The sequence below is a fragment of the Mixophyes fleayi genome, chromosome 1 (genome assembly GCF_038048845.1).
Source record: "Mixophyes fleayi isolate aMixFle1 chromosome 1, aMixFle1.hap1, whole genome shotgun sequence".
NCBI classification, from domain to species: Eukaryota; Metazoa; Chordata; class Amphibia; order Anura; family Limnodynastidae; genus Mixophyes; species Mixophyes fleayi.
This window is the reverse complement of record NC_134402.1, coordinates 198,721,289-198,741,554: the sequence shown is the minus strand read 5'-3', so window position 1 is coordinate 198,741,554 and position 20,266 is coordinate 198,721,289. Positions and strand designations below refer to the sequence as shown.

Sequence of the window (20,266 nt, the reverse complement as noted above, 5' to 3'; positions counted from 1 at the left end):
ACGTGTCCTCCTATCAACGCGCTGCTGAGCTCTGGGATGAGGACCAATCAGTGGCATCCCGTATCGGCGGAGTGATATGCGCGCTGGTTTGCCGGAGAGGTAACGAGGGAACGGAATGGAGAGAAAGCGCTGGGAATGCTCTGCTCTGCCGCAGGGCTGGAAGAAGGAGGAGGTGACTCGCCGATCGGGCTTGTCCGCCGGCAAGAGCGATGTCTACTACTACAGGTGGCTTTTATTTTTTAATCGATTTGAAATAACTTGCATTATTTGCAGTAAATCTTGCGGTGCTAATAGACGGACACTGGCGGGTGGAGGGACACGGATGGCGACACTTGGCAGACATCTACTGTATGGTATATAAATTAGACACGCAGCTATGGCGAGGGAGAGAGCTGCGCACGGAAAGGTAAACCCGGGTGATTTGAAATAGGACACTCTAGTTGCAGTGTAATGGAAACCTAAATGGGGATGTGGGACTTGGCACCTTTTCTGGCATCACCTTGCGGTAGGGAAAGAGATCCAATTATATCTAGGTTGATTAACGTAACCGTGGGGTGAAGTGTTGGTAAATAACATGGGTTATACTATTGTAGCTTCCTAATCAAACATGCTTTAAAGCAGAGCTGTTCACACCAAACAGTTTTTTTGGGCTTCCCTGATATTATTTTATCATCATCACCATTTATTTATATAGCGCTGCTGATTCTGCAGCGCTGTACAGAGAACTCACTCACATCAGTCCCTGTTCCATTGGAGCTTACAGTCTAAATTCCCTAACAGACAGAGAGAGAGAGACTAGGGTCAATTTTGATAGGCAGCCAATTAACCTACTAGTATGTTTTTTTTGGAATGTGGGAGGAAACCGGAGCACCTGGAGGAAACCCACGCAAACACAGGGAGAACATACAAACTCCACACAGATAAGGCCATGGTCGAGCATTGTATTCTATTGGCAACTGCCTATTTTGGGGGCCTACAACAATGGACCATACTTGGGGTTTCAAATACAAAAAACAATTGAGCACCAATGCTGTAAATTATGAAGCTTTCTATTACAAAATCAGTGTTTTGCTGTAACTGTGGTCCTTAAATGCCAATTTGTAGTAGAATTGAAATGTAAGAAAGTCACACATGAATTTGACAGGTAGTTTTTATTGTAGGTGTGCTAACATAGGGAGTCAGCGCGAGCGGTGATTTACTTATTGCTTGATGTCAGTCCGTCCTCACTTTTGAACTGCATCTGTACATAAACTTGCGTTTCTCATGTGCTGAGCATAACTCGCCTTTCTCTTGGTGAATAGTAACTGTTCATTCCATATATAGTAACTGTATATACATACAACATTACTGTAAAAGTCTTCAATGTTGACAGTAGTAACAGCAAGTGTAAAATATAGGATAAGTAATCTTTAAAACAGACATTTGGTAAAAAAAAAAAAAACATACCAATGTTGACTGTTAAATCTGCTTAGAGGGATACTTTGCAAATATAAGAAAACGCAGGATAATCAACATTTTAGTATTTCACACATCACTATTATTTTCTTACATTCAGCATACCCATTTGAATAAAACTGTTTTGTATTGATATTCATTGTATATATATGTGATTGCTAGTTGTAGCTGTTTATGTCTCTGCCAAAATTTCATTCTCCAATTCCCCTCAACAAACTCTCACTTCAGGGCATGCGGCAAAACAATTAGAATTATGCCACTCAGAAATGGACAAGACTATTCCAATGGGAAAAGGTAATACAAAGTGGCATTACTTATAACAATCACAAATATATGCAAACATTTCTGGAACTTTTTCTAACTAAATTGATTTGAGAAGAGAATCTGATCTGTGTACCTTGGAATTCCTCTGTAAAATTCTATTGAAGGGCAACATTGTGAGCCTCTATGCAAGTAATAAGAAAGCCTAAAACTTCAGGGGCCACATTGTTCTCCCTTCACCCTTCAAAATGGGCAAAATTTGTCCAGGAGAAGGTTATGAATAGAGACCATCATAATCTTCCGTAAGGGAGATCCTAAAGATATTGCTTCCAAAGGGCTGGGTGCACAAAAAATATCCTGGGGGTGGGGTTGTAAGTGAGGAGTTAGTCTGCCTGATCTGCAAAATCTGGGTTCAATGAAGATTTTTTTTTTTTTTTTTTTTTATTGTTGGCTATTGGTGATATATGCTTGTTTTCAGAGAAATGTGACATACACTTAATTCCTGATTAGATCCAGGAGTCAGTGCCTAGAGTCACATCGAGGTGCAAAGGCCAGGTTGTCCCATATGGGTGTGATAGGAGACATGGGTGCAGAGAAATTTAATTTTTAAGCAGGCAAGAGTTACATATTTTTAATAAATGTAACATTTGTAAGTGAATTTAGGTTAGTGTGTTCATGTGGTTTAGTGAGTCCCCAGAGAGGTCAAAGCCAAAAAGCCAGTTTCTGTCTATCCCTGCAATTGTATTAGGGGATGCAAAAGTTGCAAAAATCTGTGCTAAATGTTCGGTCTAGTGATATTCGTGTCCATTCATCAATGGTGGCCAGGGCAAGGCGACATTTACCATTATGCATCGCTGCTTAACGCAGTGATGCATAAACTTGCACCACTAATTTATAACATTGTTTCCCTACTTTGCGACTGTGTAAAATCAGTGCTCTTCTGTGATCACATGGCTCTTTTCAGAAGCAGCTTACTGCTGCAGCAAAGGGCTGTAGACACTAACTGCCTCTTAATCTTACTATGTGTGGCTAAATGTCCGTGCAAGGGCTTCTTGCAAAATGTATTATTTTCTATAAAAAATAAATAAGACATACACATGCTGTCTGTTATTTAAATGGGATATTTAACCCCCTTATTCATAGGACAGACAATATGTATGTATGTGTGTATGTATGTATGTATATATATATATATATATATTATATATATAAATTTGTGTGTATATATTATTGTTGTTATCATCATTATTATTGTTATGGATTTTTAATATAGGGGAAACATAAGTTTTGACAGGCAACTGTTTACATAGGTGGTAGGGGTTGCAGTCAGCCAGGTCGAGAGAAGATAGGGAGATCCGGTGGCTAACGCCATCTTGAGATGGCATTAGGTAAAATGCCTAGTGGCGTGTGTGGGGAAAAAAACCAAACAAGCTGCAGCGCCACCTGCTGGGCAGAGTTGTACACTGACCTATATATTTCTTGAAGGAGAAGTGACAGTTGGGAGTGGTTGGTTGCCGGGGGTGACAGTGGGGAGTTTTTAACACCTTAGGTAGCTTGATTTGACTTGAATGCATGAGTATCATGCATGGGTTAACTTGCTAGGTATAAATAGTCAAATCACAGTCTCCATATTGTTCTATGGGGAGTGTGGTAAGTGGGTTAAGGCAGGAGAAATCTGAGATTTATTCTTGGCTAACCCCTTGATAAACTAAGTGAAGTTCTGTGATATTGAATTTTCTTCGGATTTTTGGGCTATCGCAGGTTGAAATATAGACCCCTTAGTTTCATATATATGGTTTTAGTAAAATATTTATTTTGCTTTTCTTGAGGTAGGGAAAATAACTGGTCACTGACTATCATGGGAATGGTCACAGACTAGAATTATGAAAAATTAGTTTGTAAGGTGCCTGAAACTGCTTTTACCAATTCTTTTTTTTTTTTTTTTTTTTTTTTTTTTTAAATGTTTTGAAACCTATTGTTTTATAGAAAGTTTACCAAAAAAAAACAATTGTTTAATAATGTATATTGATTAATAATATGAATAAAAAAACTGTTACCTAGAGCACAAACTTTCATTAACAAACTGATTTCCCATCACCTTCAAATTCATGTTGACAAAAGTTTGCTGTATAAACACCACTTTACAGCTGGCTGAACGTTTCTTGAATCACTTTGTAGTTAACAGAATACAAAGCCTGGTTGATAATAGTGGTTTGGGTTCTTCAGTTAGCTCATGAAAGATGCTATTGAATATTGACTCTGCAAAATTTTCAACACTTTCAAATTGGCTTTCTTCCTCCTTTATTTGTTGAATGGAAGAAGAAACTCTTCAGTTCTTTCTCGAAACATTAACACTAAGAGCCCGGCCAATAAACTAATATAAACTAATAATTGTAGTTCTTCCAGTGCACAGCATACCACTTCTAAAGGTGAATAAACTTATCGGTAGCTGACTGGAGGCTTCTGAAAGTCCACTTCATAATTTTTTGTCCATACAAAATTGTTCTTTAGTTTCTTCAGAAATTATGGTATATATAATGATGTTGTTGGCCACAGTATGAACAATGTGAGCCTTAATGAAGTTTTGGAATTAAATCTTTCCAGATACAATTCAGGGTATAGCTTTCAGCCTCAATGTGGCAGTATTGAGTTTTGATCTGAGTTGCCTTGGCAACACTTATCTTGGCATATACTGCAAATGTTTCTGCATTAATAATGAAACATTTCTTGGACTTTTTTTTTTGTCCTGCATCATTCACTTTAAGGTACCCCCATGCCATTATTCTACCTTTTACCATGTGAAGTGGCATTCAACAGGGATATCAAGGGAAGTGATGGCATTCAAAGAGTACCGTTACTTGAAATGTCCCAACACCCTCTGAGAAAAGTTTAATAATCTTAATGTTTGGAAGCCCAAGCTTTGTCAAGCGTTTCCGTAGGTGTTCTATGATAAGTTTGTTAAATACACGTGTGGCATACTTCTTATAAAATAGGCTGATTCAATTGTTCATTCACCAACAACCCAAAACCAAGGGAAATCCAATTCCCCCAAAGTAGCGCAGTGTTAAACCTATTACCGTTATTACGCTAAATTTAACCCGGCTTTCTGCTCGCAGCTCTGCGAGCAAAAAGCAGTCATTGAATCTAACGTAATAGCGGTATTTAAGCGCACTTTTGCCGTTATAACTAATAGTACGCAGGCCGCGTTACTTATTACAGTAATTGAATTCCCTTCATAGTGTGCTCTTTGAACCTCATCTTGGTGAGTGATTGAAAATGAAGCAGAATAAAATTTGGGAGCTGTGTCTTTAACATATCAAGTGCATAAGTAACAGTTCCTTTTAACTGAACAGGCATAGTTTATCCTTTACTGTCCCTTTTCCACTGCAGATAGGTTATTTCACATGAAATAACTTCCTCTTCAGCATCCATTAAAAACTCAGCCACTTGCAGTCGTCATATTTCTGTAGTGCACAGTCCTTACAATTACTCTTCTTGCACATCAGAGATAGAAATTGTGTCAGATTGTGATGCAGACGATCTGTTTTTGTTTTTATAACTGCAAACAAAAGTTTAATGGAGTGTCTTACACTGGCAAACAGAACTTTTGTCTCATTTCAATGAATTTTGACTACCTAATTTTCAAATCTGGTTGGTCCTTTTTAAAAAAGAGAGAGCGTAACATTTGACAATAGACATGGTGACACAACTATGTTGCACTTTCTCCTTCCCATTTTCTGCTTCAATCATATTGTGTTCCTTTATACCCTGGGCAGCAATGTACTTCAGGTTCAAGGAATAAATTAATCTTGGAAATGTTTATTGTCCGGCAAATTATTTTGAATTTTAAAGGAATCTGCCAAACGTTTAACTACAGCATGTCTGTTCCTGAGACTGCATGGCAATGATCCTTTTTGATTTTTCAAGACATGTAACACTTCTTTACGCTTGAAGGCTGGAAGTGGTGATTTCAGATGTTTCTTTGTTTTCAGCTTCTTTACTTTAGGAATGGAAAGACAACAATTTTCCCGTTTCTTTCTGCTATCTGTCGTTGACTGGCAAGCCAATGCTGCAGTTTTTTTAAGTTTCTTTTACCCTGATATCGGCTCCTTTCTCTTCATCCATGCAAACACGACAGGTACAAGTTTTTCTGCTGAGATTTTTACAATTTTTATGCCTTACTACATACCCTGTGGAAAAATAAGTTTAAATTAGAACACCATTTGAAAAATACTTGATAATGTCTGAGTAATTGCTATAATTGCATCATAGTATTTCAAAATTTAAGGTGCACAAAGCATTTTTGAGTTCAGTTTACATGGGCAATAACTTAAATAGGGGTTTACATGAATTGGAAACCAATATTGGCCATCAATATTGAAATGCCTTTTAGTCTGTGGCCTGAAATTTTTAATTTTGCATTCTTTGTTTTTGTCTCTCTTTACATATATCTGCCTACAACAGCAGAAAATACCAAGTTTCAACTTTTTATTCATAACCTTTAGAAATTTGAAAAAAATGCTTTAATTGGTTGTGACTAGCTAAAAATATCATACAAGCAACATTTCCATTTCTCTTTGTGCATTAAAACATGGCATGCTTGTTCAAGGTTGTAGCAACTAGACAACTGCATTGCATTGTGGGAATCTAATGCTGCTAGGCGGTTACAGTTCATTCAATGTAAATGTAGGCAGGTTTTTCACCCGATTTAGCATGCTAATCACACGATTAATGACTTGCGTCCGATATTGCATTAGCGTGTACACTTCCATGGTCATGTTTTATCATACCAAAGCACATCGTATCATTTGTTTTGATTTTATAACAGGACAAAAATCTGAACGATGTTTGGCAAATTCTGAAGTGTGTATGCCCCCTAGAGGTTCCCAAGAAGAGAAATCCTTTTCAATTCTTTTAAGGGGTTGGGAGGGTTTCTTGGTATAAGGTATCCCACAACAATGTGCTAGAGACTCCCAGGTACTTTGTTTTTGGATTGCCATTTCAGATTAAATGAGGATTTAAGACTTTGGGGTATATTTACTAAACTGCAGGTTTGAAAAAGGGGAGATGTTGCCTATAGCAACCAATCAGATTCTAGCTGTCATTTTTTTAGTGCATTCTACAAAATGACAGCTAGAATCTGATTGGTTGCTATAGGCAACATCTCCAATTTTCCAAACCCGCAGTTTAGTAAATCTAGCCCTTTGTCTTGAGCAGGTATATGGTGAATCACGGCTTCTGACTTTGCAAACTTGACAGCAAGGGAGGTGATTTTTGTTAACACAGGTCTGCAACCAAAAAGCTGTTTTCAGAATTTTATCTGATTCTTATGTTTTTTGGTGCACTGAATTCAAAAATGACCACCGTTTTTTCCTGGGACGTCAGGTTTTTTCACAATCGAAATGTGCCTTGGTCAAACAGGTAGCTGGAAATCGCTAAATTTCAAATTCATCACACTTGGGGGGGGGGGGGGGGGGGGGGATAAAAAACTGAACATGGAAATACAAATTTATTTTCACTGCCAGTGCTCCCAAAAACATGAAAATACATGTTTATTGGTCCTGATGGTGATCACTGCATTGTTGAGTGTGCTTGCTAGGGCCTGCCCGGACATGTTCTTTCATGCATTAACTTGTTCTCTGATTCCTCCACAATCTTGTATTTCATTTCAGTCGTCATCCTGCTATTGTCTGTGTGGTTCAAAATTAGTGCAATGCCTCCAAGAAAGTGTGTAAATTCGCCTGACAGTTTCTGTTTCATATGTGGAGAGTTCATGGGGAAAAAGCAGCAGTTGAATATTACGGATTTTGTTAAGAAAGTTTTATTTCATTTATTTTAAATTTAAAACTTGGTGACCAAGATAAAGTTTGGGCTCCTCATAAAGTATGTAAGCGGTGCATCGAAGATCTTCGTAATGGGTCAAAAGGCAAGATAAAAGCTTTTCGATTTGGAATTCCTATGATGTGTCGCAAGAGGAACTCAATGATTTGGTGAGAGACCTAGATCTACCTAAGCAATCTTCTGAATTACTTGGTTCTAGACTTAAAAGCAAAAATTTGTTGATGGAAGGTACATCTTTTGCATTGTACAGACATCGGGAAAGACTTTCTATCTTACTTTTTTCATGAGGGCAATTTGGTGTTTTGCTCTGATTTAGAGGGGTTGATGACTCAGTTCCACATTCAGTATGATTCTTCTGAATGGAGGCTTTTCATTGACTCTTCCAAAAGAAGCTTAAAAGCAGTTTTACTTCACAATGGTGGCCGTTATGCGTCCATTCCTGTTGCTCATTCGGTGTACTTGAAGGAGACCATTTCACAAGCAATCTACTTGTGTGGTGTTCATTTTGTTGTCGCCTGTGCAAATGAGTTAATATTTTTCATGTAAATAAAATATTTGCGTAAGAGATTTTTTTAAACGATGACCACCCGTTTGTTCGAAAACCTGACGTCCCAGGACAAAACAGCTGTCATTTTTGGATTCAGCGCACCAAAAAAAAACGTAAGAATCAGTCAACTAAACCAAAACAGCTGTCCAAAAATTTTTTTTTTGCAGACCTGTGTAATTTTTGTTCAGGTCAATTGTTCTATTGTTATCCCAGGCCTCATGACCAGGGATAAATCCAACTTGATTGATCATTGTGTATCAGTATGGGGAGTACTTTGTTTAAATGTTTAGGAAGGATTTTTGCATACATTTTGATTATTCAGGAGAGAATTTGGTCTAACATAATTGTATACTTCTTTTACCACCTTGTGACTAAATATATGCACCTCAAGCATTGTGTTTGGGAATTGTTGTGCTTTGGAACCAGAAAATGTTTTATAGTAAGCAGCCAAAAACAGGGGACTTTTGACTTTCCAGATTTTTCATCTTTAATTAATTGCACAATTTTTTTTATTTTTTTTTTGTGGTGAAGTCTTCATTAAGCGGTATCGTTGTCTGTCGAGATAGATGTGAGAGGTTAACATTTATTGTAAAATCTGTAATTTGCTGATCTATTGGGGAAGGGAATGTATTGGGATGTTTACAGAGGGGGTTCTTATAGGGGTTATGTTTAGAATGATTGGAACCAAGTCTTCCTTCATACATATTGTTATAACGCTTTGCATGTTCAAATACTAGTGGGTGACCATACCGGATTTAACCTACAACCCTACCTAAAAAACTATAGATACCTTTCCCTTGGTAACACTGTCCTGTCTCTTAAGCCACAGTCTTCTACTGCTCCTCTATCAGAGGGAGGGACCAGGTCTAAAGTCTCCCCACTTGTGTGTGGGCTCTCAAAGTGACAGTTGATGTTACTATCGGAGTAACAGGCATGATTTGCCAGCTAACCCAACAGGAGTCGTAACCTGTAGTCAGAACTGTCCAGGCAAGAGAATGGGAACTGCTGAAGCGTTGCCTTTTTTTTTTTTTTTTTTTTTTTTGCCTAGCCTATTTACCACGGTGCAGCTTCAGCATAGCATTCCCTAGATAGATTGGTGCCAACTTATTGAAGGAGCTGACCCTGAGCCTCTCCTTGAGTCATCGGACAAAGGCAGGCACCCTGCGGTGAGTAGCTCCTGGTAGTTTTGTTGGACAGGAAGATGTGTAGATATTATGTGCTCTATCTTCAAAGGGGTTGGTCCTAGGGCTGACCAACACTTCTGGCACATGGGCGACTGCTAGCGAAGGAAGTCCCACAAAGTCTTATGCCAGTGGTCGGCACACCTCCTCAGTTTTCCTTCAGTCAGCTGAGAACCATGAGCACCAGTAGATCCTTTAGGAGACATGTTAGATTACCTAGTAGAGCATAAGGGACCCACCTAGCTGCACTTAAGAACACTGCATAAAGCACTTACAATAAAATATGCCTTTCAAGAGTGGATGCCAAGCATGCTTAATATAGGTTAAAAAATTGTTTAATAAATGTCATCTTATCAGTTTAGGTATATTGGTGAAAAATGTTTGGTATTCCCTTTTACAACGTAGTGTAGCACTGGCCTAACAGCAAGGCGTAGTCATTATGTATTTTTGAGTTTGGGAGGAAAGCACCCAGAGGAACCACGTAAACACTGGGAGAACATACAAACTCCACACAGATAGGGTCCTGGTTGGAATCAAACTCATGACCCCTATGCAGTGAGGCAGCAGTGCTGACCACTGTGCTGCCTTTCGTTTTCTTTTTTCTTTAACTCTCTACTATGGAGTTGAATGTGTTTTGCCTAAAGGGTGTCACACCCTTATATTTTCTGCTCTCTGTTGAAATGTACAAGCATTGTTTTCACCCAGCAGAAAAAAAAATCTCAATCAAAAAGTGCTTCTTTATTGGGAGTCTGCTTGTTTATTTTCCTACCTGTGGGCTTTAAAATATTGAAGTGTTTTATTAATCAACATATTTGTATAAATTCTGGAAATGTATGGACTTTTTGCAGATTTGTGAATGTTTCAAAATGCCTTTTTACATTTGGGTACAGTTCTAGAAATTTTGGTGTGGTGTGGTAGTCCTATAGTGTTGTTAAAAATAAGATTCATTTTATTATAGATAGGAGGGGCATTAGGGCAAAACCAAATACTATAGGTTTTTTTTTCTCTTCAATAAATTGTCTGATTGTGTGTTTTGAAATGTTTCTTAATAGTCTATATGTTGGAGCATTTAAGTCAGGAAATCATGGGCACAACATTACTTTGCATGGGAGTGGGCTTTACTTGCTGGAGAGCAGTTCAGATACTTTCAACAATACAGTAAGGTTTAGGGTGCTACAGGATGTCTATTGTCACTTCTCACATTTTTCATTTTTATGCAGTGAAATCCACAACTTTATAATTGTAAGCTAATATTCAAACACACTTTTAAACATGCCTTTATTTCTGTCTTGTTGTGGACAATGTTATTGGCAGAACATGTGTTCTTAACCTAATTATTTTGGTGCACAGTTAGATGCCTCCTATACTATTGATTGCTGTTCCTTTTGTCATGTTCTTCCCTTGCTTTTCAGCCCCAGTGGGAAAAAGTTCCGTAGTAAGCCACAGCTGGCACGATACCTCGGTAACTCTATGGACCTCAGCACATTTGACTTTCGCACAGGGAAAATGCTGATGAGCAAAATCAACAAGAACCGACAGCGCATGCGATATGATGGGTTGAATCAAGCCAAGGTATTTTAATCGCACCAATATTTTTAGAACGTAAAATACAACTCTTCTCTCATTTAATCAGGTGAACAAATATAGAGGCCAGCTAATAGTAGATTTGAAAGGTCGAGTTCAGTGGGGATTTGCACTCCTTTTGCCTATTGTAGTACACTGAACATGTTCAAATCCTGTCAACAGAATGGTCATCTTGATATCTGTAATTCGATCTAGCCATGAAATAATGGTAACCCTACTATTCCTCTCAAATCTGTTATAGTGTAAGATGGCAATTTTTAGAAAGCGGACTTTATATTGGTGATCCTGTTTAAGACATTTAATTCACTAGTTTAACTTGGGGTATAGATTGACTTGACCAAACCTGACGTGTCAAGGAAATAACCTATTGCTCAAGTACAACTTTAAAGGCTCCCTGGTATACTCTTCAAAATTGGCATGTAATGATGCATGTAACATCTGATGGTTATATTTTGTGTATAAGAGATGCTCTATACTAGAGTTAACTAAAGCCTGCATTACAAATTCATGATCTTCATTGCTAATTGAAATACCGATTAATAAAACAAGCAAATTACAACTGACAGAAATGGGTTTTACAGATTTGTCTTTGGATTGCTCTTATTATCTTCTACTCACTGCTCTATTGGTCACTCACTGACTGATAAAGCTCCTATAGCTTTATAGCTCCTAAATATTCTACCTGAGTTCTACGTATGTGTTTTTGTTTTGTTTTTTTTTGTTAGCAGGTACTTAATCACTCATGATAAATATAGGTGAAATAACATTGATTTCTATCAAGCAGTTTGGAGAGAGCTGTTTTGTGCAATTTTAAATACTGTTTGCAGCTTTTTAACAGCTGTTACAAGAGAAAAGCACTCTAGGCAAAACAGATTCATGTCAAATATATTTGACTTCCATGCATGTAGGAGGGCTATCTGATTAGAAGATATTACAAACAAGGAGAACTGAGTGGGGTGGAATCAACCAACAATGCAACAGCATATCGCTGAAGTTTCCCCTGCATTATTGATATATATGTGTATATGTGTATATGTACATACATACATACATACATACATACATACATACATACATTATGTATGTATGTACTACAGTATGCCAGTCTGGAGGAACAAAGTGCTTGTCTGATGAGGCCGGTCCTACGTTTGACAGTTGTTTCAAAACATTGCCATCTCTCTAATATTTAAGGTAAAATAAGGACAGTTATTTAGTTATCTGAGTTTGAACATGCATCCTAGCTAGATAGCTGACAGAACATCTGTACAGTGTTACAGCTCCTTAGAACAGCCAACACTTGTCGCATCTATGCTCCCATCTGCCTAAAGAATGGTGTTTTTTGGGGGGTTTTTTGTTTGTTTTTTTTGTGTGCCACAGGAAGCGGCTTTTGGTAGCGAGTCCAGGATAATGTCGCTGATAAATATAGTTAATTTGTATCTTTTAAAATTAAATTTAGTTTTTAAGATCCTCGTGGCCCTCTTGCCGGTCAGAATGCTGATGTCAGAGGTCTTTGATTTGTGTAGCCATTTATTCAACACTCATTTGCCACAGCTGAGGCTTGGGTATGTAATCTAGAGATATCATGCCCATTGTTCAAGTTTTGTCTGAATTCCACTTGTGCAATAAAGGAGCAGGAGAGATCTGACTTGGCATCCGTGAACGAGCTCCACCAAACAGCGGACTGCTTTCATTTACATTTTTCTGTGGAGAGACCTGAACTTTGGACAAGAGCGCCAGAGGTCCCACCCATAAGTAATTGCCAGAACCATGTTTGATGCAGCAAAAATGAAGGGGACAGATTTATTTATTTATTTTATACATATATTGAAAAACCCACATGGTAGGGACTTTTACCAAAGTAATGTTTTACAATTTATTTTTATTTTTTATGTGGGATTGAACGCTTAAAGTGAAGCACAAATTATTTAAGCTCTACCATTTTCTATTTAATGCTTGATTCAGAGACATGTTTTAGAATGTTGTGCATTTATGTTTCTTGACTTTGTTTTTGTTTTTTCATTTTGTTGCAAACATTTTTTTTTGTTTCTTTTGTCCGAAGAACACTAGACTGACTTTTAGGGTATTTAAGACCTGGGTCATTTGGTTATGTGGTAGCAATTAATGAATATACTATGTAATATTTGTCTACAATCCAATGCCTGCTTGTGTTACAGGGCACACCCTATCAAAACGATTGAGTTTGAATCATTAGCTATTTCTCCATGTGGCAACTCGATTACATTTTTGGTCTTTACATTGAGTTTAAAGTTTCATTACTTGGAAGACCTATAAGACGGATGAAGATTTTTCATTGTATTAACAGAAGACAGAATAGTAAAAAATCACTCTGTTTGCAGGGCAAGCCTGATTTGAACACTGCACTCCCAGTCAGACAGACTGCCTCAATCTTCAAGCAACCTGTCACCAAAGTGACAAACCATCCCACTAACAAAGTGAAAAGTGACCCTCAGAAAGCGGTTGACCAGCCACGTCAGGTGAGAGATGAGAGTTGCTACAATTTCTATTTCAGCCATACAAAATCCTAAGCGTAACCCCATGTTTGTTTGTTTCTTTCAACTACAGCTTTTTTGGGAAAAGAAACTGAGTGGTTTAAATGCGTTTGACATAGCAGAGGAGCTAGTGAAAACCATGGAATTGCCAAAAGGGTTGCAAGGTAAGTGCCTTAAAAAATGTGTATACTTAGCGTGCAAACTTCTTTTCTGCTTACTGGTAATGTGCCAACATTTCTGCTTCATTGTACAACTGGCATATTGAATCAAAATTTAAAGATATCAAAGCAAAACATTTACTGTGTTCTACTAGACATTACTTTAGATCAGGCGCTCATTAACCTAGAGGGAAACTTGCAAGTGGAACACACTGTCATTTGACATTACATAAATTCTAATATTATCAGACACAAAGGCCAAAATGGTAACCATGTATCTTCCATATAAATGCAAAAAGTAAACTTCTCTCCAGCATATAATATTAGAATGCAAGCTAGATGGGCAACTTTCTAGTAACTGACTCCAAACGCACTGAGCACCTATCCTGCATCATACTGTGTTGAATTTTGAGCTGCTTCTCAAATGTAGGCAAAGATTGCCTTTTTTATGTTCATGGTCAAATCATGTGATCGTTGAGTATGTTACTTGGGGTTGGTATGCATTATGTGCACACGTTGGCAGTGGGTTTCTTCTATATGATTAGTATACTCGCATACATATGCCACTACTTTATTTAATTTGCAGCTTATTATCGTATACAACATTGTGGCTTGTGACTGGTCCTTCCCTTTTAAACACCCTTTTTCATCATTTTAGTTGGTAAACTAAATAGTATTACAGAAAAGGCAGAGGCCCCAGGAAAACGGCTGCTTGAAGAAATGCTTAGTGATAATGTCCGTAAACAGTATAAATACTGTTCGTAAATAGTAGAATTGCTGAACAGCAGCAATATTTTTTTTTATTTTTTTTTCTGGTTTCCAGGACTTTCTGGATAACTGGTTTCCAGATATTTATTTATTAAGTTATTTATATATAGCACCGACATATTACACATTCCTTTACAGAGAATGTGATCATTTATATCAGTCCCTCTCCCAGTGTAGCTTACAATCTGTTCCTTACCAGACGCACATACTAGGGTCAATATTGTCAGAAACCAATTGTTTGTTGTTTTGGTTTTCTTTAAGGTTGTTTTTGTAAACACTAATAACGTTATCTATTTTCAGATATTTAGTAAATGTTATTAGAAATTCAGAATTTGTGCAGTTCTATTTCTTTATGAGAATTAATAGTAAAACAGAGTATTACATTATCAGACACATGGGTTATAGTTCTATAAACACTTGTATGGTTACCTGCTTTTGCTAGGCCTTCAGGTAGGCAAACTGGGAGTGAAATGATGGGATGAGTTGCTTTTAACAGTATCTTTTCTAGCACTGCTGCACATCATTCAAGCATTTTGGGTACTTTAGAATAATATACTTATATTGTACCGCCCAGATGTGTTTTCAGTTGCGCTTTCATCTCTGTAAATATTATGTATAACAGAAGCTTACAGAACTTGCTCTTGTTCATGCTCTTAGGTGTAGGTCCTGGGTGCACAGATGAAACTCTTCTCTCTGCTATAGCCAGTGCCCTACACACAAGCACCATGCCAATCACTGGGCAGTTGTCTGCAGCTGTGGAGAAGAATCCAGGAGTCTGGCTCAACACTTCACAGCCCCTCTGCAAGGCATTTATGGTGACAGACGATGACATAAGGTACAAATAACATAATATCCCCAGATTTTCTGATATGCACCACTGTTGCAGAGCCTCCCTACAGATCACTTGTAGCAATTTGACAGGGAGTACTGTTCCCCTTTGGGCAAGATTTGTAATTGTTCAAACTAAATGGACTATAAGAGAAGAGGGGTGTTGGAGTGTAGAGGTTAAGTAGAAGTGCATCTAGAGAGTAGGTTATTGATGCCAGAAAGGATAGAGAGCTCTGGACTTGGTAGGTAAGAGCCAGAATGTTAAATTTGATTCCGGAGTGTAGGGGACCCACTGTAGGAACAGGGGAAGTAAATCTGAAGTTATGGTTTTTGTCTTTGTTTTTTTTTTTACAGTGGGCAGTTAACAGGAAGTTGGTTTTTGGTTGTGTGTAGTATTATGAGAGCAAATTAGTAGTTTAGTAGAATCCAGTGAAGATGTGGGTGAAGAAAAGGGTAAATTATACAGGCCACGAGGAGGTGGAGGGACACACACCTATCTCTACCTATTGTCTAGTTTAGTGCATCGTCAGACAATATCCTTATCTTTACACCATCTAAAGAGATGTTAAGGAAAACAAATCTTTGGGGGGTATTCAATTGTTAGCGTTAACGGGGAAAAACGAGCGCTCCAAAAATCTTGGCGTTAATACGGTAATTACTCGCGAAATTTCAGCTCGCTCCCTGGGCGGCGAGCTGAAATTCCGCGAGTAAACTACCGTATTAACGCCTTTCACGCGCAATATTACCGTGTAGACGGTAATATTTTTTGAGCGCTCGTATTTTCTTGTTAACGCTAACAATTGAATACCCCTGTTTGAGTGAAAGAGGCAAGAAAAGCCTTCATCTGATGTAATCCCAGTGCTGACGTCACTCAAAAATAAAGAAAAATTGATTGATCAATAATCAACCAAAATATTGATCGATCGACTGTAGATGTAGCTTATCTAGATTTTAGTAAGGCTTTTGCCACTGTCCCACATCGCAGACTGTTAAATAAATTTGATAGCTTGGAATTGGTTTCTAAACTGGTTGAATGGATAAGATCTTGGTTGCAGGATAGAAAACAGAGAGTTATAGTAAATGGAGTGCATTCACAGGAGGGGAAGGTTACCAGTGGAGTATCCCAAGGATCTGTACTTGGACCAGTGATTTTTTTAATATCTTTATTGGTGACATAGCAAATTGTATTGAAGGTAAAGTATGCCTTTTTGCAGATGACACAAAGATATGCAACAGGGTAGACATACCAGGAGAGGTAAAACAAATTATCTATGATCTAGGTAGACTAGAGGAGTGGTCAATAGGGTGACATCTACATCATCATCATCAACATTTATTTATGTAGTGCCAGCAGATTCTGTAACGCTTTACAATTAGAAACCAACAGTAATAAAACGATACTGGGTCATACATACATACATACATACATACATGTAAGAGGGCCCTGCTCGCAAGCTTACAATCATAGACAATGGTTTGATACACAAGGGTAAGTGCTACATCATATTGAATATTTGTACAGTTCGAATGCAAAGCATACAAAGTATTTAGTGTGCTGTATGCTCAGTCACACAGCAATGTTGGTTAGAGGGTTGTTGTCTTGTGTTAGCTGTGTAGAGGGTAGAAATAGGGTAACACAGGGTGGTAGAGGAATATTAATAAGCTTGTCTGAAGAGGTTTGGAGACTAGAGGAAAGTCTTGTGGTGCAAGGAAGGGCATTCCATAAAGTGGGTGCAGCCCGAAAAAAGTACTGTGACCGAGAATGGGAGGAAGGGAGGAGAGTGGAAGAGAGACGCACATCTTGTGCAGACCAGACGTGTCGAGTTGGGAGATATTTTGAGACAAGTGAGGTGATGTATGTTGGTGCAATGTTGTTGATGGTCTTGTATGTTAGTAGAAGATTTTTGTATTGGATTCTTTGAAAGGCAGGCAACCAATGTAGAGACAAAAGTGGCTCAGCAGACGAAAAACGTTTTGCAAGGAAAATCGGTCTAGCCGCTGCGTGCATACTAGATTGTAGGGGCTCGAGTCTGATTTTGGGTGGGAAGACCAGTAAGGAGGGACTTTCAATAGTCGATGTGGGAGATTAGTGCATGAATTAAAGTTTTTGCATTGTCTTGTGTGAGATGTGTAACTACAGTTTAATGGCAAAAAATACAAAATCATGATCTTGAGTCGCAAACCCAAAGGCTAAATACAGTATTAATGGAAAGGGATCTAGGAGTCACTATTTCAAGTGACTTAAAGGCAGGTAACAAAGCAATGAGAAAGGCAAGTCAGATGCTTGGTTGCTTAGGGAGAGGAATCCGTTACAGAAAGAAATAGTAATGTCATTGTTACGGCCTTATCTAGAATACTGTTCAGTTCTGGGGGCCATATCTGCAGAAGGATATTAATACATTCGAGACTGTACAAAGAAGGGCAACTAAAATGGTGCATGACCTACAGCACAAAACTTATTCAGATAGTCTAAAAGATCTTAATATGTATATTTTGGAGAAGGGAAATGGGGGACATGATAGCAACTTTCAAATATATCAAGGGTATTAAGGTACATGAGGGAAACATTTTTCAAATGAAGAGAAGTACTAGAACATGAGGACATGCACGGACACTGGAGGGAAGTAGGTTCAGAGGAAAAATTACTTCATAGGAAAGGTAGTGGATAAGTGAAATAGCCTCCCATCAGAGGTGGTTGAAGCTAATACAGTAGAGCAATTTAAAGATTTTTTGGATAGACTTAAGTTTATTCTTACAAAGAATGGATCAAATAGGGTTTGAGGTTACCATAGGTTAAAATATGGGAAGACTAGATTGGCCAAGCGGTTCTTATCTGCCATCAAATTCTATGTTTCCATGTATAAAACTCTCCACTATACAAACCGCTGCATTCACAGAATTTGGTCTAGTTATGAAGCTAGCTTCTTTGATAGCCAAATCTGTGTGACCCTTGCTTGGGTGTCTCCATATATACACTGTAGAACCGCACGGTAGAAAATGTGAAGTAACAATTCTTTGCTGTTTTCAGAAAACAGGAAGAGCTTGTGCAGCAAGTGAGAAAAAAGTTGGAAGAAGCTCTTATGGCTGATATGCTAGCTCATGTAGATGAAATCTCCAAGGATGGCAGTGCCCCACTTGATAAAGATATTGATGACGATGAAGAAGAGGAGGAAGATGTCAGAGGACACGAGGCAGAAGATGTAGAAGACTGAAGTGTAATTAGTTTTTTCATGTATTACAGTATGATGGAGACTTGTGCCCTACATTTCTTTTCCTCTTTCCTCCTTTTTTTTCTTTTACACACAGGCTAGAACCATCCCTCAAACTAAAACTACACTATTCATTCAACTTATGGACCAGAGTAAGATTTGATAGCCCTGGACTCATTCCAACTCTTAATCAGCAATGCCTGCAATTATTTTAGCTTTAAAAATAAATACGTTTTGAACCCAACTTGTATTTTTAATTAAGAAATCAACCTTTGTTATCCGTTTTGAAAATGTCTACGTAGTCCATTTGTAGGTGACATGGACATGATTTAAATCATTCTTTACTGAAATAAGGAATGTAACTTTTTCACACTGATGAAGACATTCTAAGTTTACCAGGTATGGGTAGGTTTTAGTTAAATGCATGCTCATCCTAGTTTTATTTTTTATTTGTATTTATCTAATGTAAACATTAGGAGACAGATGTAAAATTGACTACTTGCAAGATTTCATGTGGATGTGTTAATAGATTTGTTTGCAGAAGGCTACCATTATGAATGTCTCTGTCCTATAAATCTTTATTCCATCCCCACACACACACACTGTAGTCTTCATGTGCCTGACAGGCCTGAGGAGTCTGAAAATATGACACAGCAGGCAAATGCAAGGCTCTCACAAAATTCTAATTTGATTTATAGCCTGCACAAATGGATTATCTAAATGTATATCTAGCTTACACAAATAAACAAACGTGTTGGTGTGCCTAGCGGTAAACACATAATGCCAGGGAAAGAAGAGGAAGTAGTCTAGAACAATCTATTGCTGTTTGAATGTAAGTTGCGCCTCTCAGCTTTCGAAGCACAGTTGCTTTTATATCAACTGAATGTAAAATTAAGAGGCTTAAAGACAGAGTCTTAACAGACTGTAGTGTGATGTTAATATATCTAGAATATCTAAAAGATTCCCAGGCAGGTGCATATGTAGAGTCTGAAAATGTAATGCTTCTCCATTTAGATTTAAAAGAAGGAGCTTTTGGTGACTAAAAATCTGCTACTTTAATATTCCTCTGTAGATGAACAATGGGAAATAATATGCTGTTCATGGGTAATGTGCCTCTAATTGCAGGCAAAATTGCTACAGCTTATGTTTAAACATACATTTTAATTATGCATAATTTTGATGGTGTCCCTTTAAATGAAACAAAAGGTTTTTAATACAATATGTTAGTGGCTCGTAACCTATAACTTACCATAGTAGGATTTGTTTGTAATATTATGGAGCTGTGTTGTTCGTTTATCTGTGTGGCTTTCTTTTGGTTAATAATCCTGTGTTGTGCAGAATGCACTAAATTTGTTTTTTTTATGTGTAAATATTAAACATTTGTACAAATCTTCAAATATGAATTATCAGTCATTTCATGTACGCATGAGTGTCTCTGTTATGGATTATATTAGAAAGTATGGTTGTGTGATGTGGACGAGTGAAAAAAATACATATAATTTTCTATAGGAGCTATAGTTAACACACATTTTGTGGCAAACATTAACTCTTGCAACAATTGTTGAATAATTGAGTGATTTTTAAAAAGACAATACAATGCATGCTGAAATGGTGAGAAAATGCACTTTTCTGCTTGTGTGTTTTGTACAATTTTTTCATTGTTCCAAAATTAAGGGCTCAGTCACACCTATCATTTATATAGCTCCAGCATATCCTGCAGTGCTTTTACAATTGGGAACAAGCACAGTAATTATGTTTTATTTATTAAGTGATGACCTGTTATATATCCTCTCTACATTGTGGCGATCACAAAAGCAAATTACATGCAATGATCTGAAACAAAAGATGGCCCTGCCCAAATGAGCTTACAATTTAAAAGGTGTGGAACACTTCATATGTAAGGTAGAGGAATAACAATTATAGT

At 37.7% G+C, this 20,266-nt stretch overlaps 1 protein-coding gene across 2 annotated transcripts; it reads left to right on the top strand.

The window, feature by feature from the left end:
* Positions 1-30: 30 nt before the first annotated feature.
* On the top strand, positions 31-19,739 carry MBD3 (methyl-CpG binding domain protein 3). 2 transcript variants are annotated; one of them, XM_075204764.1, is made up of 7 exons: positions 31-225; positions 1,684-1,749; positions 10,698-10,857; positions 13,227-13,364; positions 13,453-13,543; positions 14,963-15,140; positions 18,162-19,739. In XM_075204764.1, the coding sequence occupies exons 1-7, from the start codon at positions 116-118 to the stop codon at positions 18,343-18,345; spliced, it is 927 nt and encodes a 308-aa protein (XP_075060865.1). In that variant the 5' UTR covers positions 31-115; the 3' UTR covers positions 18,346-19,739. The 2 variants fall into 2 exon arrangements, with proteins under 2 accessions (XP_075060865.1, XP_075060866.1); XM_075204765.1 differs by lacking the exon at positions 1,684-1,749 and having other exon boundaries at positions 33-225.
* The last annotated feature ends 527 nt before the right edge of the window (positions 19,740-20,266 follow it).